Source organism: Panthera pardus, unplaced genomic scaffold (assembly GCF_024362965.1).
Source record: "Panthera pardus isolate Hobbes unplaced genomic scaffold, ASM2436296v1 HiC_scaffold_22, whole genome shotgun sequence".
In the NCBI taxonomy this organism is placed as follows: Eukaryota; Metazoa; Chordata; class Mammalia; order Carnivora; family Felidae; genus Panthera; species Panthera pardus.
In genome coordinates this window covers 42,188,901-42,209,945 of record NW_026526788.1, presented here as the reverse complement: position 1 = coordinate 42,209,945, position 21,045 = coordinate 42,188,901, and the positions used below count along the sequence as shown (strand labels likewise).

Sequence of the window (21,045 nt, the reverse complement as noted above, 5' to 3'; positions counted from 1 at the left end):
TGGAATGATACAAATCTTGGGTATCACTCAGTTTCAAGAACTTTAACATGGACACACACCCTCTGTCCAGATGAACAATTTTAAAGGAAACACGCCTGCCTTTCTTCCCACGTTCTAATATTTTCAAGTATGTAGAAAACATTCAAGGGTTCGAGGTCCTGGCACAGAACACACACACCTGTTGTGAGCAGGAAATCAGGATTCCAGGGAACTGCCATTTCTTGGCATCCTTCCCTGCTTTCCTACTCTTCCTCCATCATACTCAGGCTGTGTCAAACACCCTCCCTTTACTATGTGCTGAAACAATTGTTTTCTCTTGGAAGACTTCCTCCTGGCACACCTTAGAAACAAAAAGCTTTGTTCACTAATGGACCATGTTTCCCCTGGGTTCAGGCACCATGGTACCTGACACACATGATTTTTCTAAGTGTTTATTTAAAATTTATTTTGAAAGAGAGAGAGTGTACGCGCAAGTGGGAGAGGCAGACAGAGAATTCCAAGCAGGCTCCGTGCTGTCAGTAGAAAGCCCATGAACCGTGAGATCGTGACCTGAACTGAAATCAAGAGTCGGATGCTCAACCAACTGAGCTAACCAGGTACCCCACCACACTCCTGTTTTCTGACTGAATGTTTAGGATACCATTCTAAAACCAAAAGGGCCTTTATTTTTTGATTTTTTAGAGAGGGCACAAGTGACAACGGACAGAGAGAGACAGAGAGACACAGAAGCAGGGCTCATCTGAAGCAGGGCTCAAGTCCACCTGATGCGGGACTCGAACTCACAAACTGTGAGATCATGACCAGAGCTGAAGTCAGATGCCTAACATACTTGAGTCACCCAAGTGCCTTGTGATTATTATTATTTTATTTTAAATATATGAAATTTATTGTCAAATTGGTTTCCATACAACACCCAGTGCTCATCCCAAAAGGTGCCCTCCTCAATACCCATCACCCACCCTCCCCTCCCTCCCAACCCCCATCAACCCTCAGTTTGTTCTCAGTTTTTAACAGTCTCTTATGCTTTGGCTCTCTCCCACTCTAACCTCTTTTTTTTTTTCCCCTTTCCCTCCCCTATGGGTTTCTGTTAAGTTTCTCAGGATCCATATAAGAGTGAAACCATATGGTATCTGTCTTTCTCTGTATGGCTTATTTCACTTAGCATCACACTCACCAGTTCCATCCACGGTGATTATTATTTTTAATGTTTATTTATTTGGAGCAGGGAGGGGCAGAGAGAATCCCAGGCAGGCTCCATGCTATCTCCTGCACTGTGAAATCATCATCTAAGTCAAAATCAAGAGTCAGATGCTTAACTGAGACACCCAGGTGCCACCTGTGTGATTATTTTTAAATATGTATCTCGGTTATCCTGTAACGCTTCAGGGGATGTTTTAGAACATAAAGAACAGATATTTTTCTTTTTTGCCTAAAGCCTATCCATGTGCAGGTCTTCACTCTTCCCTGTTAGGAATGTGAAGTAAAGACCTTGATGGCATGTTAATGGAGTCCAGGAACCAGTGATTTTTTTTTTTTAATCACTTTAGATCTATCATAGTATTTTATTTTGTAAGTATTCACATTTTATATAACTCACTTTTTATACTGCAGTCTTCCTTGTCTTAGCAAAGTCAGAAAAAGTGCTGTGATAAACTAAACTGAAAAATAAACTAAAAACAAAAAAAAGACGTATCTTATTTTTCTAAATAAACTTCTGCCTGATACCCATTGTTGAAATTATAGCATCTTGTTTTATGTGATACCACCCTAACATAGGGATATAAACTTTGGATTCTAAAATGTGACTGAAGACAAGACCTTTAAGACCACACTGACATTGTATAGGAACTAAAGTAGAGAAGGGAAAAAACAGAATTTGGCACTTAAGATTTTTCTCAAGACAACACTCATCCTGACCCCCTAACCCGCAGCTGAAGCATTTATAGAGCTAAATGCCCACACATTTCAGAACCTCAATCCTAGGAGGGAGGTTCTGTTACCATCTTCAAAAATGGGCACAGAGAGATTAAGTAATTTGCCCAAGGTCACATAAGAAATGAGTGGAAGAAGTGGGGTTCAATTAAAGGCAGTCTGGCTGTACGTGTTGTGGTCATAATCACACTGTACTCTACATACTAGGGTAAGACAGCACATGAAACAAATCCTCTATCCAAATAGTATGTGTATGGTTCAGCTGGAAAAATTACAGACCAATCACCACCTGGCTGGAACATTTATTAATTCAGAAATAAGCATTCTATGTAATTTGAGGTGGTTAGAATAGTTACTTCTGGATTACTGTAATAAATATTTGTCAAAAACACCAATCATCTCAATAATCATACACACTTATTTCATTCATTAAGAACTTCCAAAAATAACTCTTCTGTATCAAAAAAACTTACCAATATCACAACAGTCAAGTAATCGCCCATGCAGAAGAGAAGGAAAAGTCTGCTGGGGGAAACTCTAACAAAGCACTTTGCCCATTATAGTTTTGATTGATATAGTTCATGAAGAAAGACTAGCTATGCTCTCCTGTGTTTTTAGTGCTTAGTCTGAGAGGAATGCAAGAAACCAAGTCCTGAGAGAAAAACTGCTTTCATAATCTTAAGTGTAAGCCACAAACAGGCTTTTCTAATAAAAGCTTCAAAGCCTGAAGAGATGAAGAAAAGCAAGCATATATTCTCTTAAACATTTCAATAAATATGCAAAAAAAATTCAGCAATTAGGAATACTGTGTTTGTATATTTGAAAATGCAACAGATTTCATGCTTTGAATGTTTCATCCTGAGAAGAGTTTTAAGGATATTTTGCTCCATAAGGTTTAAAAGTAAAACTTAAACATATTTAACTACATGTCAGGAATTCTCCAGATGATTAACATTCTCAACTGTCCTAACAACGTCAAACAATGAAAACTCAAACACGATCACTTCTACATTGTAAAGATAGCACTGAGAAAGAAAGGAACATTGGGAGAATGAATCACCTAGATCTTTGTTTATGCTCAATGCTTTTGATTAAGTTCAACAGATGAATGTGAAAACAGCAATGATTAATTTGTCTCCAAAGAGCCAGACCCCTCTCACTGGCTCACCACCGACACAAGTGCTAAGTATGCAAAGAAAGACTGAAGGTGATCCTTTGCTTCTCTCTGGTCCCTTTACCAAACTTCTACGTCACTTATGACATTACTTAATATTTCTGCATTTCAAAAAATGTGCAGCAAAACAAAATTTGCTAATTTTCACTTAAATAAATTTTAAAACAGAACAGTTAAATCCTCACAACACAAACCTTAGTTTTCACATTCATTAAAACGTTTTAGAATTACTCACACTTGAGAAACTGGAAATGTGTGTGCTTATTTGGAAGAGAACAACTGAATTTATTCTTTAGAAGAGAAAGCAGACCTGAAGCATCAAATCACCAAACATCTGAAACCTGCTGACAAGTCTTATCTTCTACACATCAGTGAAAGCTGCTTATACAAACTATTCCGTGAACACCTGCCCCTATTAAACAAACAAGATATCCGAGGTACTGGAGAGGTCAGAAGCTGAGTTGCTTCACTTCTTTCTGTTGCTTCCAGTTGCTAGAATACTGGCAACTCGCATAAATATATTTAACGTATCCATGTAGATTCCCAGCATCCTGGAAAAGAAAATTACGGCCTATTATAGATGATGTAATTCTAATAATAACTCTAAAAGAACTATTTCTTAATCTAGAAAAGAAAAGCAATACTATTTGTCATAGGTAGAGCATATGAAATGGAAATCAGAAAAAGAAAAGATGCCAACTAAGGAAGGCTCTGAAAACAGTCAAGATTTTCCTTGGCAGATTAATCTTTGAAATGTTAAAGGGCAGTTTTAAAAATCATTATTCTACCCTCTGACCCTCTCTTATGAGTGTAGTATCTTGCAGAAACACCCTGTAAGATAGGCCAAGAAATAATTAAAACAAAACTAAAGTAGCACCTTCATAAAAATGTGTTAGACACAAGTCTGGCATTTTTAAATATAATATGCCCCCTCAAGGAAACCCCCCACCACCAACCAAAACCTGTTATATATCTGTGTTACAGCAGCATTTTTTAAAAAAAAACATTAAATTTTAGCTTCAAAGAAACAAAAAACAAATTACTTGTAAAAATGTGATAGAAAACATGAAACCCAACAAAATTGTTTAAATAAAATAACCTACTTTGGTGGAGAGGCCAAGAAAAGAGAAAAAAAGTGTTGTTATATAACAACTGCACCAGAAAGCTAATTAACAAAAGTAGGTAAATATTTGGACTTAACTGAATATCTAAATTAAACTTAGTTACGATATAATCAAATGTTCTGTGGATACATAGCTTACTAAAAAGATAAAATAGACCAAACAACAACAGAGATCGTAAAATTTGACAAACCCATTACTGTGGGTTGAATTCAAGATATGTTGACATCCTAATCCCTGTACCTGTAAATGTGGCCTTATTTGGGAAGAGGGTCTTTGCCAATATAATCAAGATAGGAGGGAAGATGAGGTTAATACTGGAATGGGGTGGGCCTCCACCCAAAATGACTGGTGTCCTTATAAGAGGTGACAGAGACAGACATACGGGAAGAATGCCATGTGAAGACAGAGGGAGAGATTGGAGTGATGTACCTACAAGATAAGGAATGTCAAGGATTCCTGGCCAAAACAAGAAGCTTCTTGTAAATTTCCATGGTTTGAACCATTCAGTTTGTAATATTTGTTACGGTAGCCTTAGGAAACTAATACGACCATAAAACAAAACAGACCATAATAACACAAATGTCCTGTGTAACAGAGACAAGACACTGAAGACTACTTACGAATTGATGGGATCATATTTTTGGACTCCATATGGTGGCACTATTTCTGCACGCTTGATTACTTTCTGTGTATCATACAGAAGAAACATGCTGAAAAGAACTAATCCACCATAAATTGCCACGGAGTACAGAGTGGCACCAGCCACAGTGGTGGGTGGAAGAAACATAGATCCTGGGAGGAAAAAAAGAAAAAAGGACTCTTCTCTAACTGGATTTATGATTAACATTTCTTTAAAAAAACCTTTTAGTGTACTGCACAGATAGGAAAAAGACTGACTATATGCATCGTGTAATTTTGTGTACATTCAGTCCAAACCCATGATACTTATTCCTGTAATGGGTCACCTGCCCACATTACAGAAAGGCTCTTTCATGTTCTCCAGACCAACTTTCCCATTTTAGATGTATTGTGTAAAACCCAAAATAGTTTACCAGGATGCCAAATAATAAAATGCAGTCTAATTAGTGTTTGTCTTTTAAACTTTTTAAAATAACTCTTGGGGCACCTGTGTGGCTCAGTCAGCTGAGCATCTGACTTTGGCTCAGGTCATGATCTCACAGTTGACAAGTTCGAGCCCCATGTCAGGTTCTGTGATGATAGCTCAGAGCCTGGAGTCTGCTTCAGATCCTGTGTTTCCCTCTCTCTCTCTGCCCCTCCCTTGTTCATGCTCTCTCTCTCTCAAAAATAAATAAACATTAAAAAAAATTTTTTAATAACTCTTAATAAGTTCCCTCCATTAGGATAGCTGAGTACATCAACGGTTTTCGGATACCAAGAAGTGAATGTCAAAGCGCAGTAGCTCACCCAGTGATGACACAAAGACGACACCCAGGCCCACTCCCAGGGGCGCTCCCATGTTCAGAAACTTCTCACTAGGTGCGCACATGGCCACAGTGGAGAGGCCTCCCACGATGCCTGCTGTGTACCATGCAGCTCTGATGAGAAGAGGCCCCCCTAATATTGTCAGTGGAGCCACCACTGCACCCATTACACCTGGAGAAAGAGCAAGTAGTTAAGTATTGACTAAGTAAGAACCAGAAAGAAAACACCACTTGTAACTAACACACCATCTGAACATCACGTACCTTATGGTTAAACAACAGGACTACAACATCTCTCCCTTATTTAGGTGATACTACCCCCAAATTCCACACCCCAAACTTGTGGCTATCCAAATTCAAAATCACAACACTATACCTAGTTAAACAGTCTCAACTCAAAAACACAAACATTAATTTGGCATTTTAGTAACTTTATCAAATTCTACGTGGCTCATTATCTGTGTGTGAGCCTACTGGTATTCTTCATAAAATTCATATATATGTAAGAATTGAGACAAAAAGGCTTAAAATGACTAACTCAAGGTCAAACCTGCTGCTGCCAAAAGGGAACAAAGTAAAATGAGAGAACGCATATATGATGCTAATCTTAAGATGCAGGAACTTCAAGGACAGACACCGTTGTTTCCTTGGGTAGAAGGGAATGTCAGCTCAGTTTGTAAACAGTAATTTTAGTTGTCAGATATTTATCAACAAGTTCAGGAAAATTACTGAAAGGCACCAATAATTTAATCAGCAAAGGTTAAAAGAACACCTAAATTAAAAAAAATAAATCTCAGATAAGGCATTATTTCAGTGCTCAGTAGAACAAGCTGCCCTCTTCTTACACATTAAATGTGCAGAGTTTAACTCAGAATAGGAGGAGCTATCTTCATCCTATAATTTTAACAGTGTGTCTCTTTTGTGAAAGTAACATTTCTAGATCAAGTAATAAGATATTATCACATGATAATGAACAATTAAAAATACCTTTTGCTGTAAGAAAAATACTGAATAAAAATTCCTCTATGACATTTCTATTAGGATTCCCATCAGTTTTGCAACTGACAGCAAAATTTTTAGCAAATTTTGTGCAGAATCCACAAAAAAACCTTTATTCTCCATCATGCTCCCCACTTTACTTGCCCCAGGTAACTAACTCCCTGTCCCCAAATTTGGATTAAGCCACAGGCAGAGGATGAAAAAGTGTCCTTCCCCCCACCCCCCTCCCTATACTGGTGCCAGCTCTCTGCTCCAGGTTCTCTTGACCCCATTAGCCACCAATGGCCAGGAATAGGAGGGGGCCAGGAGCAGGAGGTAGAGCTGGTACCAGGGAGCAAGAATGAGGCCCTGCCTCCCTCATCACGCTTTCACAGCACCCCCTTGTGGAGCCCAATCCTCCCCTGGCTCCCCAGGGTCTAGCCTGGTGGTCCTGTTTTCCATGGCCTGCCCCTCAAATGGTCCTCTCCTGTGTGGGCTGACCCTGTCAAAGACAGTTTCTCGAGTGGCCTCAACGGCAATGATACACTTCTTTGGTTTTGTCATTCTGCATGGTTAGGTTCATTGGAGGTTCTTTTCTTTTTTTTTTTTTTTAATACGAAATTTATTGTCAAATTGGTTTCCATACAACACCCAGTGCTCATCCCAAAAGGTGCCCTCCTCAATACCCATCACCCACCCTCCCCTCCCCCCCACCCCCCATCAACCCTCAGTTTGTTCTCAGTTTTTAAGAGTCTCTTATGGTTTGGCTCTCTCCCTCTCCAACCTCTTTTCTTTTTTTTTCTTCCCCTCCCCCATAGACTTCTGTTAAGTTTCTCAGGATCCACCTAAGAGTGAAAACATACGGTATCTGTCTTTCTCCGTATGGCTTATTTCACTTAACATCACACTCTCCAGTTCCATCCACGTTGCTACCAAGGGCCATATTTCGTTCTTTCTCATTGCCATGTAGTATTCCATTGTGTATATAAACCACAATTTCTTTACCCATTTGTCAGCTGATGGACGTTTAGGCTCTTTCCATAATTTGGCTATTGTTGAAAATGCTGCTATAAACATTGGGGTACAAGTGCCCCCATGCATCAGCACTCCTGTATCCCTTGGGAAAATTCCTAGCAGTGCTATTGCTGGGTCATAGGGTAGATCTATTTTTAATTTTTTGAGGAACCTCCACACTGTTTTCTAGAGCAGCTGCACCAGTTTGCATTCCCACAAGTTCATTGGAGGTTCTATCTCTGGAGCTTTTATCCCTGAGGGGTCTGGCCCTTGGTGGCTTGGTCTTCCAGAGATCCTGGCCACCATGCTGTGCCAAGGTCTCATCCCAGATGCCACGGTCCTCTGAGAGATACAACTCTCGTGGCCTAGCTCTTTGGCAATCAGGCTCTTTGTGTTCTAGCCCTCTGGGAGACTTATCCTCAGGATCTGGGTCCTCAAAGAGTGTGAGCACCTGATTCTTGGCCTTTTCAGAATAGTAGCCCCTAAGTTTGAGGCCTTTGGGGGTCTGGTCCTCCAGGACTTTTTGTCAGCTTTAGGGAGGTCCCTCCAAAGGTCTGTTCCCCACGGTCTGGCTCTTTGGTGAGCCTGTTCTCTAAGGCCTGGCTATCTGATGGTGTGGGGAACTGTGGCCCAGCCTCCCTGTAGCTTTAGCAAAACTTTTAAGTTTATTCAGAGATTTTTCAATGATACTTTCTCATAAAAATCTTAAATGGTAATAGATGTCTGCTGCTTAAGGACATTATTAATTACAAAACTAACAAAGATAGCTCACCATTATTATTGTGAAGAAAAACTAACATTCACCAAACTGGTACAGCCAGTTGTATGGAGGTTCCTTAAAAAATTAAAATGATAATTACCATATGATTTAGCAATCCCACTTCGGGGTTTATAACCAAAAGATATGAAACCAGGATCTTATACAGATGTCTGTACTCCCATGTTCACTGCAGCATTACTTATAATCTCCAAGATACAAAAACCAAATTGTCCTTTGATGGGTGAATGGATAAAGATGACATGGTGTATATACACAATGTAGTATTCAGCCATAAAAAAAATGAAATCTTGCCATTTTTGACAACATGAATGGACCCTGAGGGCATGATACTAAGTGAACTAAGAGAAGAACAAATACCATATGATCTCACTTCTATGTGCAATCTAAAAGAGTCAAACTCAGAGAAACAGAGCATAGAGTGGTGGTTACCAGGGGTGATGGGGTAGGGGAAATGGGGTGATACTGGTAAAAGGGTACAAACTTACAGCTGTAAGATTAACAAATCTGAGGACCTAATATACACATGGTGATTACAGCTATCACTGTATCATCTACTTGAATGTTGCTAAGAGACCAGATCTTAAATGTACTCTCACCACAAAAAAGAAATGGTAAATATGGAATGGAGGTGTCAGCTAATGCTATGGTGGTAGTCATTATGCAATATATAAATGTATAAATCAACCAGTTGTACATCTGAAAACTTACAGTGTTACGTGGTAATTACATCCTGATAAAGCTGGGGGAAAAACACAATTAGAATAGTTTTCCAATGATCATTTCAGTAATTCCTGCATAGTATCACTTAGTCCTGATTAAGACCACAGCTGTATCTGCATAGTGCTAAACATCTGGATGAAAAATGAACATGGAATGCACTGGGATGTTAATATTGGTCAAAAGCCAACTCTGATGTCCCTTTAATACTGCGAGGGGGTGCCCTTGGGTCACCTAAGCTTTCTTTAGTTCTCAGCTCAATCATTCCAGTGAATGAAAGAGTGGACATGGGTGTCTGCGTGGCTCAGTTGGTTAAGCATCTGACTTCAGCTCAGGTCAACATCTCATGGTTCATGAGTTCGAGCCCCACATTGGGCTCTCTGCTATCAGCACTGAGCCCGCTTCAGATCCTTTCTCTCTCCCCCTCTCTCTAGCCTTCCTCAGCTCATGCTCTCTCTTGCAAAAGAAATACACTTAAAAAAAAAAAAAAAAAAGTGGATACAGGGCTAGACTTGAAGAAATAATACAGCACTTCCTGGCATACTGACCTCACATAACTTAGCTTCCTCATCCACAAAACAGGAATATTAATGCCTGCCTGCATAGCTTAAAATAGGTAGGTATATATGAAGCATAAAGCAAAAATTGGCATTCATGCTGTGCAGGGAAGGTTTAGCATAGCAGGCCTAAGGTTATCTTTACAAAGACTTGCTTGCAGGGCTGGTCCTTGGCTAGAATTTAAGAACTTGGCACTTAAATCATTCTCTGGCAGGGTTAGATTACTTGTGCAAACAGTTAAGAGTTATGCTGAAATTGTTTTCCTTCTGGAATTTGTATTTTGGTAGTTGTTAGGAGGGTGCCTACATGATTGGCCCTTATTAAAGCCCGTGGGTACCAAGTCTCTAACGGGCTTCCCTGGGCAGAAACAATGTATGTTACTGCGCGTTACACATCCTTGCTATGTCCCCTCAAAGGAAGGAGGGAGCACTGACAGCCTGTGGATGGATTTCTCCAGATTCTGTCATGTGTCCTTTTGATGTCCTTAGCTCTGAGTACAACTATATGCTGAGTCCTATGACTCCTTCTAAGAAAATACTGAACAAATGGGTAGTGTTGGGGATACCTCCAATACATTGAATACCTCAAGTAATTTATACACTACAGTATCAGATTAGAAGGAGTTTTCTAAGCAACCCAGATAGAAAGCCCTTAATTCTAAGCTCAAATTGAAACAACATGACTATTTTAATTCAATAAGTCACTAAATATTTACTACTTATCAGAGGTAAAAACACTGAACCAGTTTTCTCAAGGAACTCAAGTGTCTAAAATGGAAACAGGTGCAAAAGTCCATTTACTGGACAAGATACTATAATCCAGAGAATTGTAACTGTAACATAAATGCTAAACTCAGATGGTGAGGATTTTGGTGTTTTAATGAAAGGATATACACTTCATACTTAAAAACAAAAAGCTCTGTATACTACTGTGATATGCAGTTGTCCCGAAGCTGAGTAATCCTTAAATATTTACAGATAGCACTCAAGAGATATTACATTTTTAGAAGTACACATATTATATTTTGGATAAAATTTTTTTTAAAGCAGGTTATTGGTACTAGAAAATACTGGACCACCTCCCTCCATCACAAGGGCTTTGTCCTGTAAAACTCCATAGACAAAATCTATGGTTGAATAACCTCAGGCCTAATGGAAGAGAGTTGAAAACTGAGATTGTGAAGTCATGTGAAGTCTCATGTTTACCAAAACAAAAACAGCACATAATAATATGAATGACTTCATATTCATAATATGAATAATATGAATAGTTTGCACTGGAAATCTGGCTCACTGGGTGCCAAAAACCTAATTTCCATTTACTGACCCACGTAAGAAACATTTCAGAGCCTGCTTCCAAGAAAGTTTCAAGGAAATGCTCATAAAACTTGTCTTAAGTGAATAAAAAAATAAAAAGGAGAAACAGATCCATAAAAACAGAGAACGGATTGTTGCCAGAGGGGAGGTGGGAGGATGGGCAAAATGGGTGAAAGGAGTGGGAGATACAGGCTTCCGGTTACAGAGTAAATCACAGGAGTAAAAGGCACAGCATAGGGAATATAGTCAGTGACGCTGTAATAGTGCTATAAAGTGACAGATGGTAGCTGCACTGTGAGGCATATAGCATAATGTATACAGAACTGGAAACACTATGTTGTACACTTGCCACTGTAACATTGTTTATCACCTATACTCAAAAAAATATATAGAAAAAATCTGTCTTGTTTTGAGGTAGAGAACTTGTATCTAAGACACACTTTTGCTTCTAGGTCTAGTTGGTTCTTTATTCAACCCACAGATAATGGAAACACTTTACCTAAACTTTAAAATATTTGTGTCTCCATAATTAAGGGAGATATCACAACATATACCTAAAAGGATATTAAAACTGTCCTGCAATACTAGGGAATGGACAGCCTTTGCCCTGTCCATGGTAACTTTGCGCTAAGACCCATCTAAATAATGACCCAGTTAACCATATCAGAGACAAAGTACACTTCCAAAGGTCTTTCTTATTGTTTTCTTTCTTCCAATGCTCCATTGCAAGATCCTGTACTCCTATTCTTTCTTGTGACTTACCTCCTCCTTTCCTTCTCCACCCTCATTTTAAAATTTTTCTAAAGATACACAAGAATAATTCTCAAGTAATGTGTATCAGGTTTGAGACGCTTCCAGTATTAGGCAAAATACATAAAGGAAATCTCTACGTGTATTAGACTGTCACAGGAGGCCAAGTATAATACTGGGGATGTCCATGGTCTTAGTATCTGAATAATTATTTTTTCAGAGTAGAGATCTGGCAATAATACAACCAGTATTAAGTACAAAAAACTATAAGCGTTTTCTAAACATGAGTCTTTATTAAATTATGCACAAGTCATTCACAATTGTAAAGAACCACCAAAGAAGACAGTAATGAAGGTTATTTAATAAAAATTTAAAGTTAGAACATACCAGAATGTAGTAACCAAGCAAGATGCTTTGGGCCTGGGTTCTGGTCATATGGTATTGACTGTACCAGCATTCCAGCTCCAATCATGGCTGCAAAGGTTGCACCAATTGTCTGAAACACACGTTACTGAGAAAAATCAATCCTTATATACAACAACAAAGGGAAAACCCTCAAGTTCCAAGTTAAGCTAGTCCCTCCAATAAATTTTGTTTAAGAAGATTAAGGATAAGGGCGCCTGCGTGGCTCAGTCAGCTAACCATCCAACTTCAGCTCAGGTCATGATCTTGCAGTTTGTGTGTTCGAGCCCCATGTCAGGCTCTGTGCTGACAGCTTAGAGCCTAGGCCTGCTTCAGATTCTGTGTCTCCCTTGCTCTCTGCCCCTCCCCCACTTGTGCTCTCACTCTCTCAAAAATAAATGAACATTAAAAAATTAAAAAAAAAAAAAAAGATTAAGGATAATGAAAACTGATCTAGGAGGGGACAAGAGTGTCCCCTACTGTCACACAAAGTTTTGCAGACTCTTCAAGTGAGTATGTTGAGCTCTGATTGATAACATGACCTTTTAAAAATTGTATTCTTCCTAGACAGAGACCTAACAAAACCTCTTTAAGAATCCCAAAATAATTATTAATTGTATTTATTTTTGCATAGCAAACTACATTAAAAAAAACTTATCATGATACACCAATTAGAATATATACATAGCACACTGCCTTGAACTCCATCATTTGCTTAACAAAAACCTAAAAAACAGAAGCACATGGAAAAGAGAATAAGATTCTACTTCTCTATCCTCTTAGTTTTCTAGCTGACTTGGTCCTCCGTCCCTTTTATCTTACATTTCCATTGTTATGACACTTAAATACTTCTTGTGCATATAGAAAGAAATGTACATAATAGAGAAGACTGTAATGAATCTTTAGGAAACCTGAAACAGAAACTGCAAATTTGCTACTCTTGGACAGAAAACAGCAGATATCTGGTAGCCCAACTATTCAAAAAACAACAGATTGTGAATGCTTTTGGTTAGATGTCACTAATCCCTTGTGTGACCTAAGGCCTGCCTCCCTCCTCTGCATTATCCATCTGAACACAGGCATGTGAATGTTCAACCTCAGATGCAAAGTACAGATAAAAACAAAACAGCTGTTTTTGCTGAGAATGGCAAAGCTTTTACTCACTAACAGAAAAAAAGCACAGAGTTCTACTAGATCACTTTCCAATGAAGAAATAATTACTAAAATCCACTTCATGCATTTCTTCATACAAATGCAAGGCACTTTCAGGGTATTTATCACAACTGTATTTTTTTATTTTAAGGTCCTTCATGTTCATGACCCAGTTCCATTCTTTGCCTTTCACCTTTCCATACTCTACACTCCAGCTACAATGAAACAGTAGGGATGCGAATATGACCCCATTTCGTGCCTCTTTAATTCCGTTTATTTTGCCTAATTCATTGGAGTTATTCAAGGATTATCTCGTCCCCTGGAAAGTTATTCTGGGAGGTACCCTGACTGCCATGAGCAGTGTCAGAAGCCTCTCCTCTGTTCGAAAATCACTTGGTGTCAACTTTGACATTATTTGTGTGTATGTCTGTCCCCCCCCCAAAAATCTTCATCTTCCTCTCTGTAGCACCTGCCTGGCTTCCCAAATTTTTTAATCTAAGTAGTTCTAACAGCAGGTAAGAGTAATCTTATGCCGAAAGTAAGTTGAGAATATGGCCCAAGCACAAACACTTCTTTGAAGTCTTATTTTAGGGGCTAAACTCTTTGTATACTTAAATTTTTCTCTTATAACCATGTTGCTTTGTTAAAAATCATTGTTTTAAATTATTTGCCTGATTAAAATGTACATTCCTGGTGAGAATGCACCGTGCTTATTCTGTGCCTTCATGAAGTTCTAGGCTAGGAGATTCAGGACACCCATCTGAGAAGTAAGATTCTAAGAATACTGAAGTGTCCAAATGGCCACACTACCCTAAATGCTTCTTCTTTGGAAAGTACAGATTTGGAAATCTGTATGATATAAACGGTCCCATCCCCCATTCCCTTCCAGTCTCAAACTCATAGCTCACATTCTTATAATCCTCCACTTCAGATCTTGAAAAGCCCCAACTGGTATACTTGCTTCTTGTCTCTTCCATTTGACTTCTTAGAACTCAAAGACAAATTGTATTTTCTGCTGTTCCAGTATCTGTAACCGCTTCTCACTGATTAGACCCGCTCCTCAGTGTGGCAACCAGACACTGTCTGATTGTGTCTTCTTTACACTCTAGACCTCAGATACTTGAACTCCACTCTGATGTTTTCTTCTAATGTTATTTGGAGAAGAGAGAGAGAGAGAGAGAGAGCACGCACGTGAGCGTGCGAGCGCACGAGGGTGAGGGGCAGAGAAAGAATTCCAAGAAGGGATTCTGACGTGGGGGCTCAATCCCAAGTTCAGGAGATCACGAGCTCAGCCAATACCAAGAGTCAGACACTTAACCGACTGAGCCATCCAGGTGTTGCCCTCCACCCCAATGTTTGTTTATTTGAGAGAGAGAGTGAGTGAGCACTCTGCCAGTTTTAATGACTACCTCTTCTCCTTTGCTCAAGCTGTTCTGCAAACCTAGACTACCTTTGTTCTCTCCTAAAATAAAAAATGATAGCCTCCAACAGTTCTGGTGAAATAAACGTCTCTTTCATGGAACTTCCCTACTAGTCCAAGACAAAAACAGTCTTTCAACTGATTTTACACTTTCTACTTCTCCTTGCACATCCTTTACCACTTACTCAAGTTCATCTCTTCAACCAGACAGTAGAAAAATAGCTACCACTTTTGAAATCACTATTTTTTTTAATCCAGAAAAATTAACAAATGCTCAAGAAACACTCACTGAATGTAAAACCCTACGCAGGGTCAGGAAAGTTCAGAATGTTAGCAATACATATTTTCCACTGATTTCTAAGATGGCTTTGCATTTGCCCTGTCTTTTTTTTTTTTTTTTTTAATAAAATTGCTATAAAATACAAGCTATTTGATAGCTGCTTCTAGGTAAGTAGGATATTCCTGTATGTTTGGTTTTCAACCCCTTTGCCAGTATTTAAATATACACTCAACTAAGAATGATAGCTGATTTATCTCAGAATGTACTTCCTACTTTGTCCCAGCTGCACTATTAATTCAGATTTGAACAATCTGTCAATATAGTAAGGGATTCTTTCCATTTAATCCACTCCCCCCCTACCCCCGGCCAGTATTTTTTGCCTAATCTTTTGGTATTTAGTGGAAAAGGAAAACAAAAACAAGCTGACTTACCACCCAAGAGCCTCTCATCATGAAGTTCATAAGCACAGGAGTTCTGCTCACTGCCAGGGCGGACAAAGCTGTTAAACCAATACTTCCTGCTAAGTACATATAGGTAGAATGAATTCTATCCTTCACATACTGAGGCCAAATTCTGTAAGAAACACAACATGGTTCATTTATAAAAGCATGGATATAAATTTTGGTTCAATTATTTATTTGCTGGGCAACTTTAGGAAATATCAATTCACTGCTATCTTATTCACTTCATTTATCATGGAAATAATGATGCATGGATTGGAGCTATCATAAAAATAAAATGATATAAAACATAAGAACTTTGGGGCACCGGGGTGGCTCAGTCAGTTAAAAGCATCTGACTTTTGATTTCAGCTCAGGTCATGATCTCACGGTTTGTGAGATAGAGCCCAGTATTGGGCTCTGTGCTGACAGCGTAGAGCCTGGCTGGAATTCTCTGTCCCTCTCTTTCTGCCCTTTTCCAGCTTGTACCCTCTCCCTCTCTCAAAATAAAGTTTAAAAAATAAAAACATAAAACATAAGCACTTGGCACATCTACAAAGAAACACATTTTCTCCTTGCCTAAACACATATAACCTTGGTAAAAGATTTTTACTTAAGTTTGAACAGATGCCAAAAGATTTCATTTTTATTCATGTACATTTCTATATAGTTGGAAGACTGGATATAAAACATTCTAAAAGTGGCAAAAGGGAAGGATGAAAACCAAACTGGAATCTTTAAGATTAGAAATGTTTGGGAACAATTTACTTACACAGCCTTTTCAATAGCTCCAATCTCGTTAGACATTCCCAAGCCATAGTAGCACAATGCTCCAAGACCAACAGCAGCCCCTCCAGCAATAAACCATCTTCCCATCTGATCAACTGCAGAGCACAGAAGGAAATGCACATTAATACAGTCATATCTTCACTAAACTGAAAAGGGATGGTAAGCTCTAATATTTATACGAGGAAAATCAAACTATATACCATACTCCTTTGTAAAACCATAGTTAGAATATATAGGGGTATAGCAATGGTCTTAAAATTAGGGCACCAGTAAAAAAGGACAATGTTAAACTAAGTGTAATAATACAGAAAGGATCAGACTTGACTGGCCTTTAATTTCACTCCAATGAACTTTAAGGAGGCAGTATACCTGTGGACATGGGAATACTTCTGTAATAGTGTTTTATTCCTAAGAATCAGGGGTATGTTCTCAAGATATTCTTAGAAAGATGAAAAAGGAATGTTAATAATCATATCACGCTGTGTCTAAAGTGCTATTAACAAAGATGATGCTTTACAAAGAGAAAGAAAAAGGAACCAAAAGTGTAATCAATATTTATGCAGTGGAATCAAGGGAGAGGATGCTCTAAAACAAGAGCAAGAGAAACAAACAGCTTATCAACTCTAATTGGCTGGAAGTATTCATAAACAGCGTCTTACCCCCTTTAGTATATATTTGCTAAGATTATTACTATGCTGTAGCTGTAGGATTCATACAATTTGGTTTTCAGGGCAAACTTACTTATCAGAAAGAAATGTCCTGAAGGACACTGATTACAACTCTTTCTCATTATAATATATTGACGTTCTGTAAAGTTGTTAACAAGCAATAGTGTTGAGTATACGTGGCTAGATGAACAATCTGGTTAAACTTGCAAAGCTGAAATCCAAACTGACTTTGTTAGGTCTGGTTTCCAGGGAGGCCATATATGAACAACCAGTTAAGAGGACTCTTCTTGAACATTTAGGTTTTTATTAGTATCTGTTTTAGTGATTTTCTCTTGACTTGAAACATACACAAACATGATATGCTTGAAGATTCTATGCAACTTCAAATGAACTTCCTTAACAGATTATATGTTTTTATATCATGTCATACTACTAATCCTTTTTAAAAAATGGTAAAAATAACATTTTCTCTGGAAGAAATATGAATGGAAACCAATGGACCCAGTGTGAAATATTAATCTTTTCTGGGCCACAAGATCCTGAAGAATGATGGATTGCCTTTCTTCCAAGGAAATGCTCATATACGTAAGTTTGTACATATGTTTAGGAAGCTGTTCATGCATGTAAAATGTATTCACATATTCCAGCTCAAAAACTAAAGACTACTGCCTACTTTTGAATATTTTTTCCATTGATGGTTCCACTGCTGCCTCCTTAAGTTCTTGGACAGTTTTCCCACGCCGGATCCCAACTCTCGTCTTGGTGGCATATTCCTGATATACACGAAAACAAAGACACATAGCACATACACCAAAACAGAATGTTATCAGTAAAATAAAATTAAATCTCATTGCATTAGAAAACTCTATACTAATTTGGTAGTTTCTATGTATGTACTTTCACTATAAAGGTATGTTAGCCAATCTAAAAAATTCAATGTAGACCCTACCTATGGTCTATCTTTGAAGTGATTCACTTAACTCCTTAGTTCACAACTTTATTTCTTAAAGTTTCAGAATAATTGTTTATTTAAAAAACCACAGATTTATATCTCTAGAATTGTATTTCAAGGACTAACTGCTAAAAAATCTGCATTCAATATGTATTAGCTGCATTTTTTTTAAATCTGGGGAATGGGGCTCAAGAAAGTTATCTTTGCTGAACACAAAGCCAAAGAAAGGGCGGGATGACTACTACCTCTATTTTAGCTGTTTTCAACAGGGAACAGTTAACTCAAGAGGAAAACAGCTGTCTCTTTTAGCCTGTATATATTTCCTTATCTACCTCATATTTCAAAACTTACACTTCTAATGTGAACGATGAACGGTAAATCTATTATAAAAGAAAACGGGTTTCTCTCTAACCTAATGGATTTTTTAAAATGTTTATTATTGATAAACAGAGAGAGACAGAGCACGAGCAGGGGAGGGGCAGAGAGAGAGAGAGGGACACAGAATCTGAAGAGGCTCCAGGTTCTGAGCTGTCAGCACAGAGCTGGATGCAGGGCTCAAACTCACAAACCCGGAGATCATGACCTGAGCCGAAGTCGGACGCTTAACCCATGGAGCCACCCAGGCATCCCTAACCTAATGGATTTTACCACTCTCTAATCAAAGGTGAAATGACATTTTTAGTAACATTTCTAGCTACTGGCCAACTGGTAATATTCCTGGGTTCTTCAGCTTTTTACTACAGGCTCCACAATCTCTTGAGCCGTAAGAGCTCTCAATCTCTCACAAATCACTGTAAATTCTCTGAATGAAATTCCAAAAGCTGTAAGAGAAAGTTATAAGAGCTCTTTCATACGTGGTAAGGAGGAACAAAATGATACAAAACTAATGGGGAGAAAGAACTCATTTGGGGCATTATCAGGGCTGTTTCAGCGCATCACTAATGGTAAAATAGGGAACTTCATACTCTGTCCAAAAAAAAGAAAAAAAAAGGTCCTAGTGCACAGAGACACAACATAAAAACATTCAGATTATCTTTACCCTGCTGGGTGTTAAGAGCCATTGATGCTTCGTGATGGAACTCTTCACAACAGGCGAGGCCTTGGTGAAAGCTGGTTGGAAAACCCTGGAAGGTAGTGTCCGGAGACACACAAGTCTTGCGGCCAGCATGGTGGTGCACCAGGTTTACCAGGCAGATCTGAAATGCCAGTTAGACACAGACAAAAAATAACCCACTAACTAATTGAGGGAATTAACACAGAAGATACAGAGATAGGAAAGGACCAATCCTATTTTAGGAGAAAAATGGAAGTGACCTTTTTAAATGATAAAGATGAATTCTCTGTTTATTCCCCGTTATTTCAAGAAATCTATCCCAGAATCCAGTATGGGATGGTTCACCAAAACAGAATTAAATCCTAGGTTGAACAATAAGGTGTTTAACTCTGTAGAAGTTATGTATGTAATACAAAGTGAATGTTAATTTCTTAAGACAATTACAGGGTGTGTGATGGCTTTTATAGATATGGTTTTAAGATTTACACCAGAATTCAATGGGAAAATTTAAAACAAGACTCTGTACAACTTTTGAGCAGAACAAAAACGTCATCCAAGGAAGAGCTGAATAACTCTTCAAGGTCAGACTGCACTGTAAGGCTTCAAGACATCAACAGTAATGACGCATTATGAATTTTTTGCTAAACACGCCAAATAGTACTTTCTTTCAAAATGTGATAAAAATACCCAAGGTATTGAAACCACCTAGGATGTGTCTTAAAACGTAGATCCTGGGTCTTAACTCCGGTCCTAATAATTCAATCTCTAGGAATGGGACCCAGGAATAGGTTTTACCTAGCACACCAATAGTTAAGAATCTTTGCTAAAACTTACTTAACCGAGTGTACTTCCAGCTCTACCACTGAATCTATAAGAGGGTGTACAACACTGGGAAAACACCGAGTCCTTCTAATACTTTCACGTCGTTACATCATCTCAGTACGTTGTTGCTGTTTATCTCCTCAGTCATCGACACATGGACTGGGAAAGAGGCCCAACCGAGTGGCCACCACGTCGCGTAACAGAACAACGGAGAAATCTTGCTTCTGCCACATGCTAGAAATGGCCTCGAAACACTGTTTGCCCTCTGAGACTCCTGTGAGTTAGCTATAAAATGGGTAAGGTATCACCGACTCCAAACCCCAAACGCTCCCGTAAGCATTGATGCAATCAAGCGCCTGGTCCCCTGAGAAAGTTCAACCAGCTCTCTAGGCTAGACTCGGCAGCAAGCCTCCAGTCTCCCAGAGTCAATGCACAATCCTTATCAAGCACCCCCTTATCTGAGAGAGCGGTGGCTGTGCGGCCCGGCCGCAGGGTGATTCAGCACCTCGCTGCCCCTGCAGAAGAGGGCAGCGGGGGGCGAGCCCCTGCCAGCCTATCTCAGGCCCTGCAGCCGTCGCCCCCATTCACCCGGTCACCCACAGGACGGTGACTCTAACGCGCCGCCAGGCTGTGACGCAGCCAGCAGTGCCGCCGCCTTCAGCTCTCCTCGGATGCACCCAGCGGCCCCGCGAAGCTAGCCATCATGACAGTGGATCTGCGGTGCCACAATCGGCCCGGAGTGGCCATACCTCAGTCCCCGGTCACCTCAACCGCGCAGTTACCCTTCCGGGCCGGCGATACGCAAACGCGCACACCTCCCTGGCCCTCCGCCCGCTCTTGACTGTCTGTGCGCGCGCAGTCTCCCCTACTCCCTGCGTGACGCAACATCCGGAGAATCGCCAAACACTAGGGACACCCAATCATGAGCAGATCTCTGACGGAAGGGCGGTCACGGTAGGGAGGAGGGGTTCCGGGCTAGAGGGGCGGGGCCAGTAGAGAATTGCCGGGAACGTCATAGTCAGCGTCCATTTTGGGTGTGGGCAGTGAAAGCATTTTGGTCATGTCAGCTATGGGTAGCGGAGCTAGTGTACGTTTCTGTGTCAACACTTTCACTAGCGGCAGTCACAAGAATTACGTAAAAATTGAAAAAGAATAGTGTGAGGGGAGGGTGGGTGATGGGTATTGAGGAGGGCACCTTTTGGAATGAGCACTGGGTGTTGTATGGAAACCAATTTGACAATAAACTTCATATATTGAAAAAAAAGAAAAAGAATAGTGTG

At 39.5% G+C, this 21,045-nt stretch overlaps 1 protein-coding gene across 1 annotated transcript; it reads right to left on the bottom strand.

Moving 5' to 3' along the window:
- Positions 1-2,214: 2,214 nt before the first annotated feature.
- Positions 2,215-20,647, bottom strand: GHITM (growth hormone inducible transmembrane protein). Its single transcript, XM_053909650.1, has 9 exons — positions 20,516-20,647; positions 18,929-19,094; positions 17,611-17,710; positions 16,253-16,364; positions 15,472-15,613; positions 12,174-12,282; positions 5,656-5,844; positions 4,851-5,022; positions 2,215-3,657 (listed from the first exon to the last, which is right to left on the bottom strand). The coding sequence occupies exons 2-9, from the start codon at positions 19,055-19,057 to the stop codon at positions 3,573-3,575; spliced, it is 1,038 nt and encodes a 345-aa protein (XP_053765625.1). The 5' UTR covers positions 19,058-19,094; positions 20,516-20,647; the 3' UTR covers positions 2,215-3,572.
- Between the last annotated feature and the right edge of the window lie 398 nt (positions 20,648-21,045).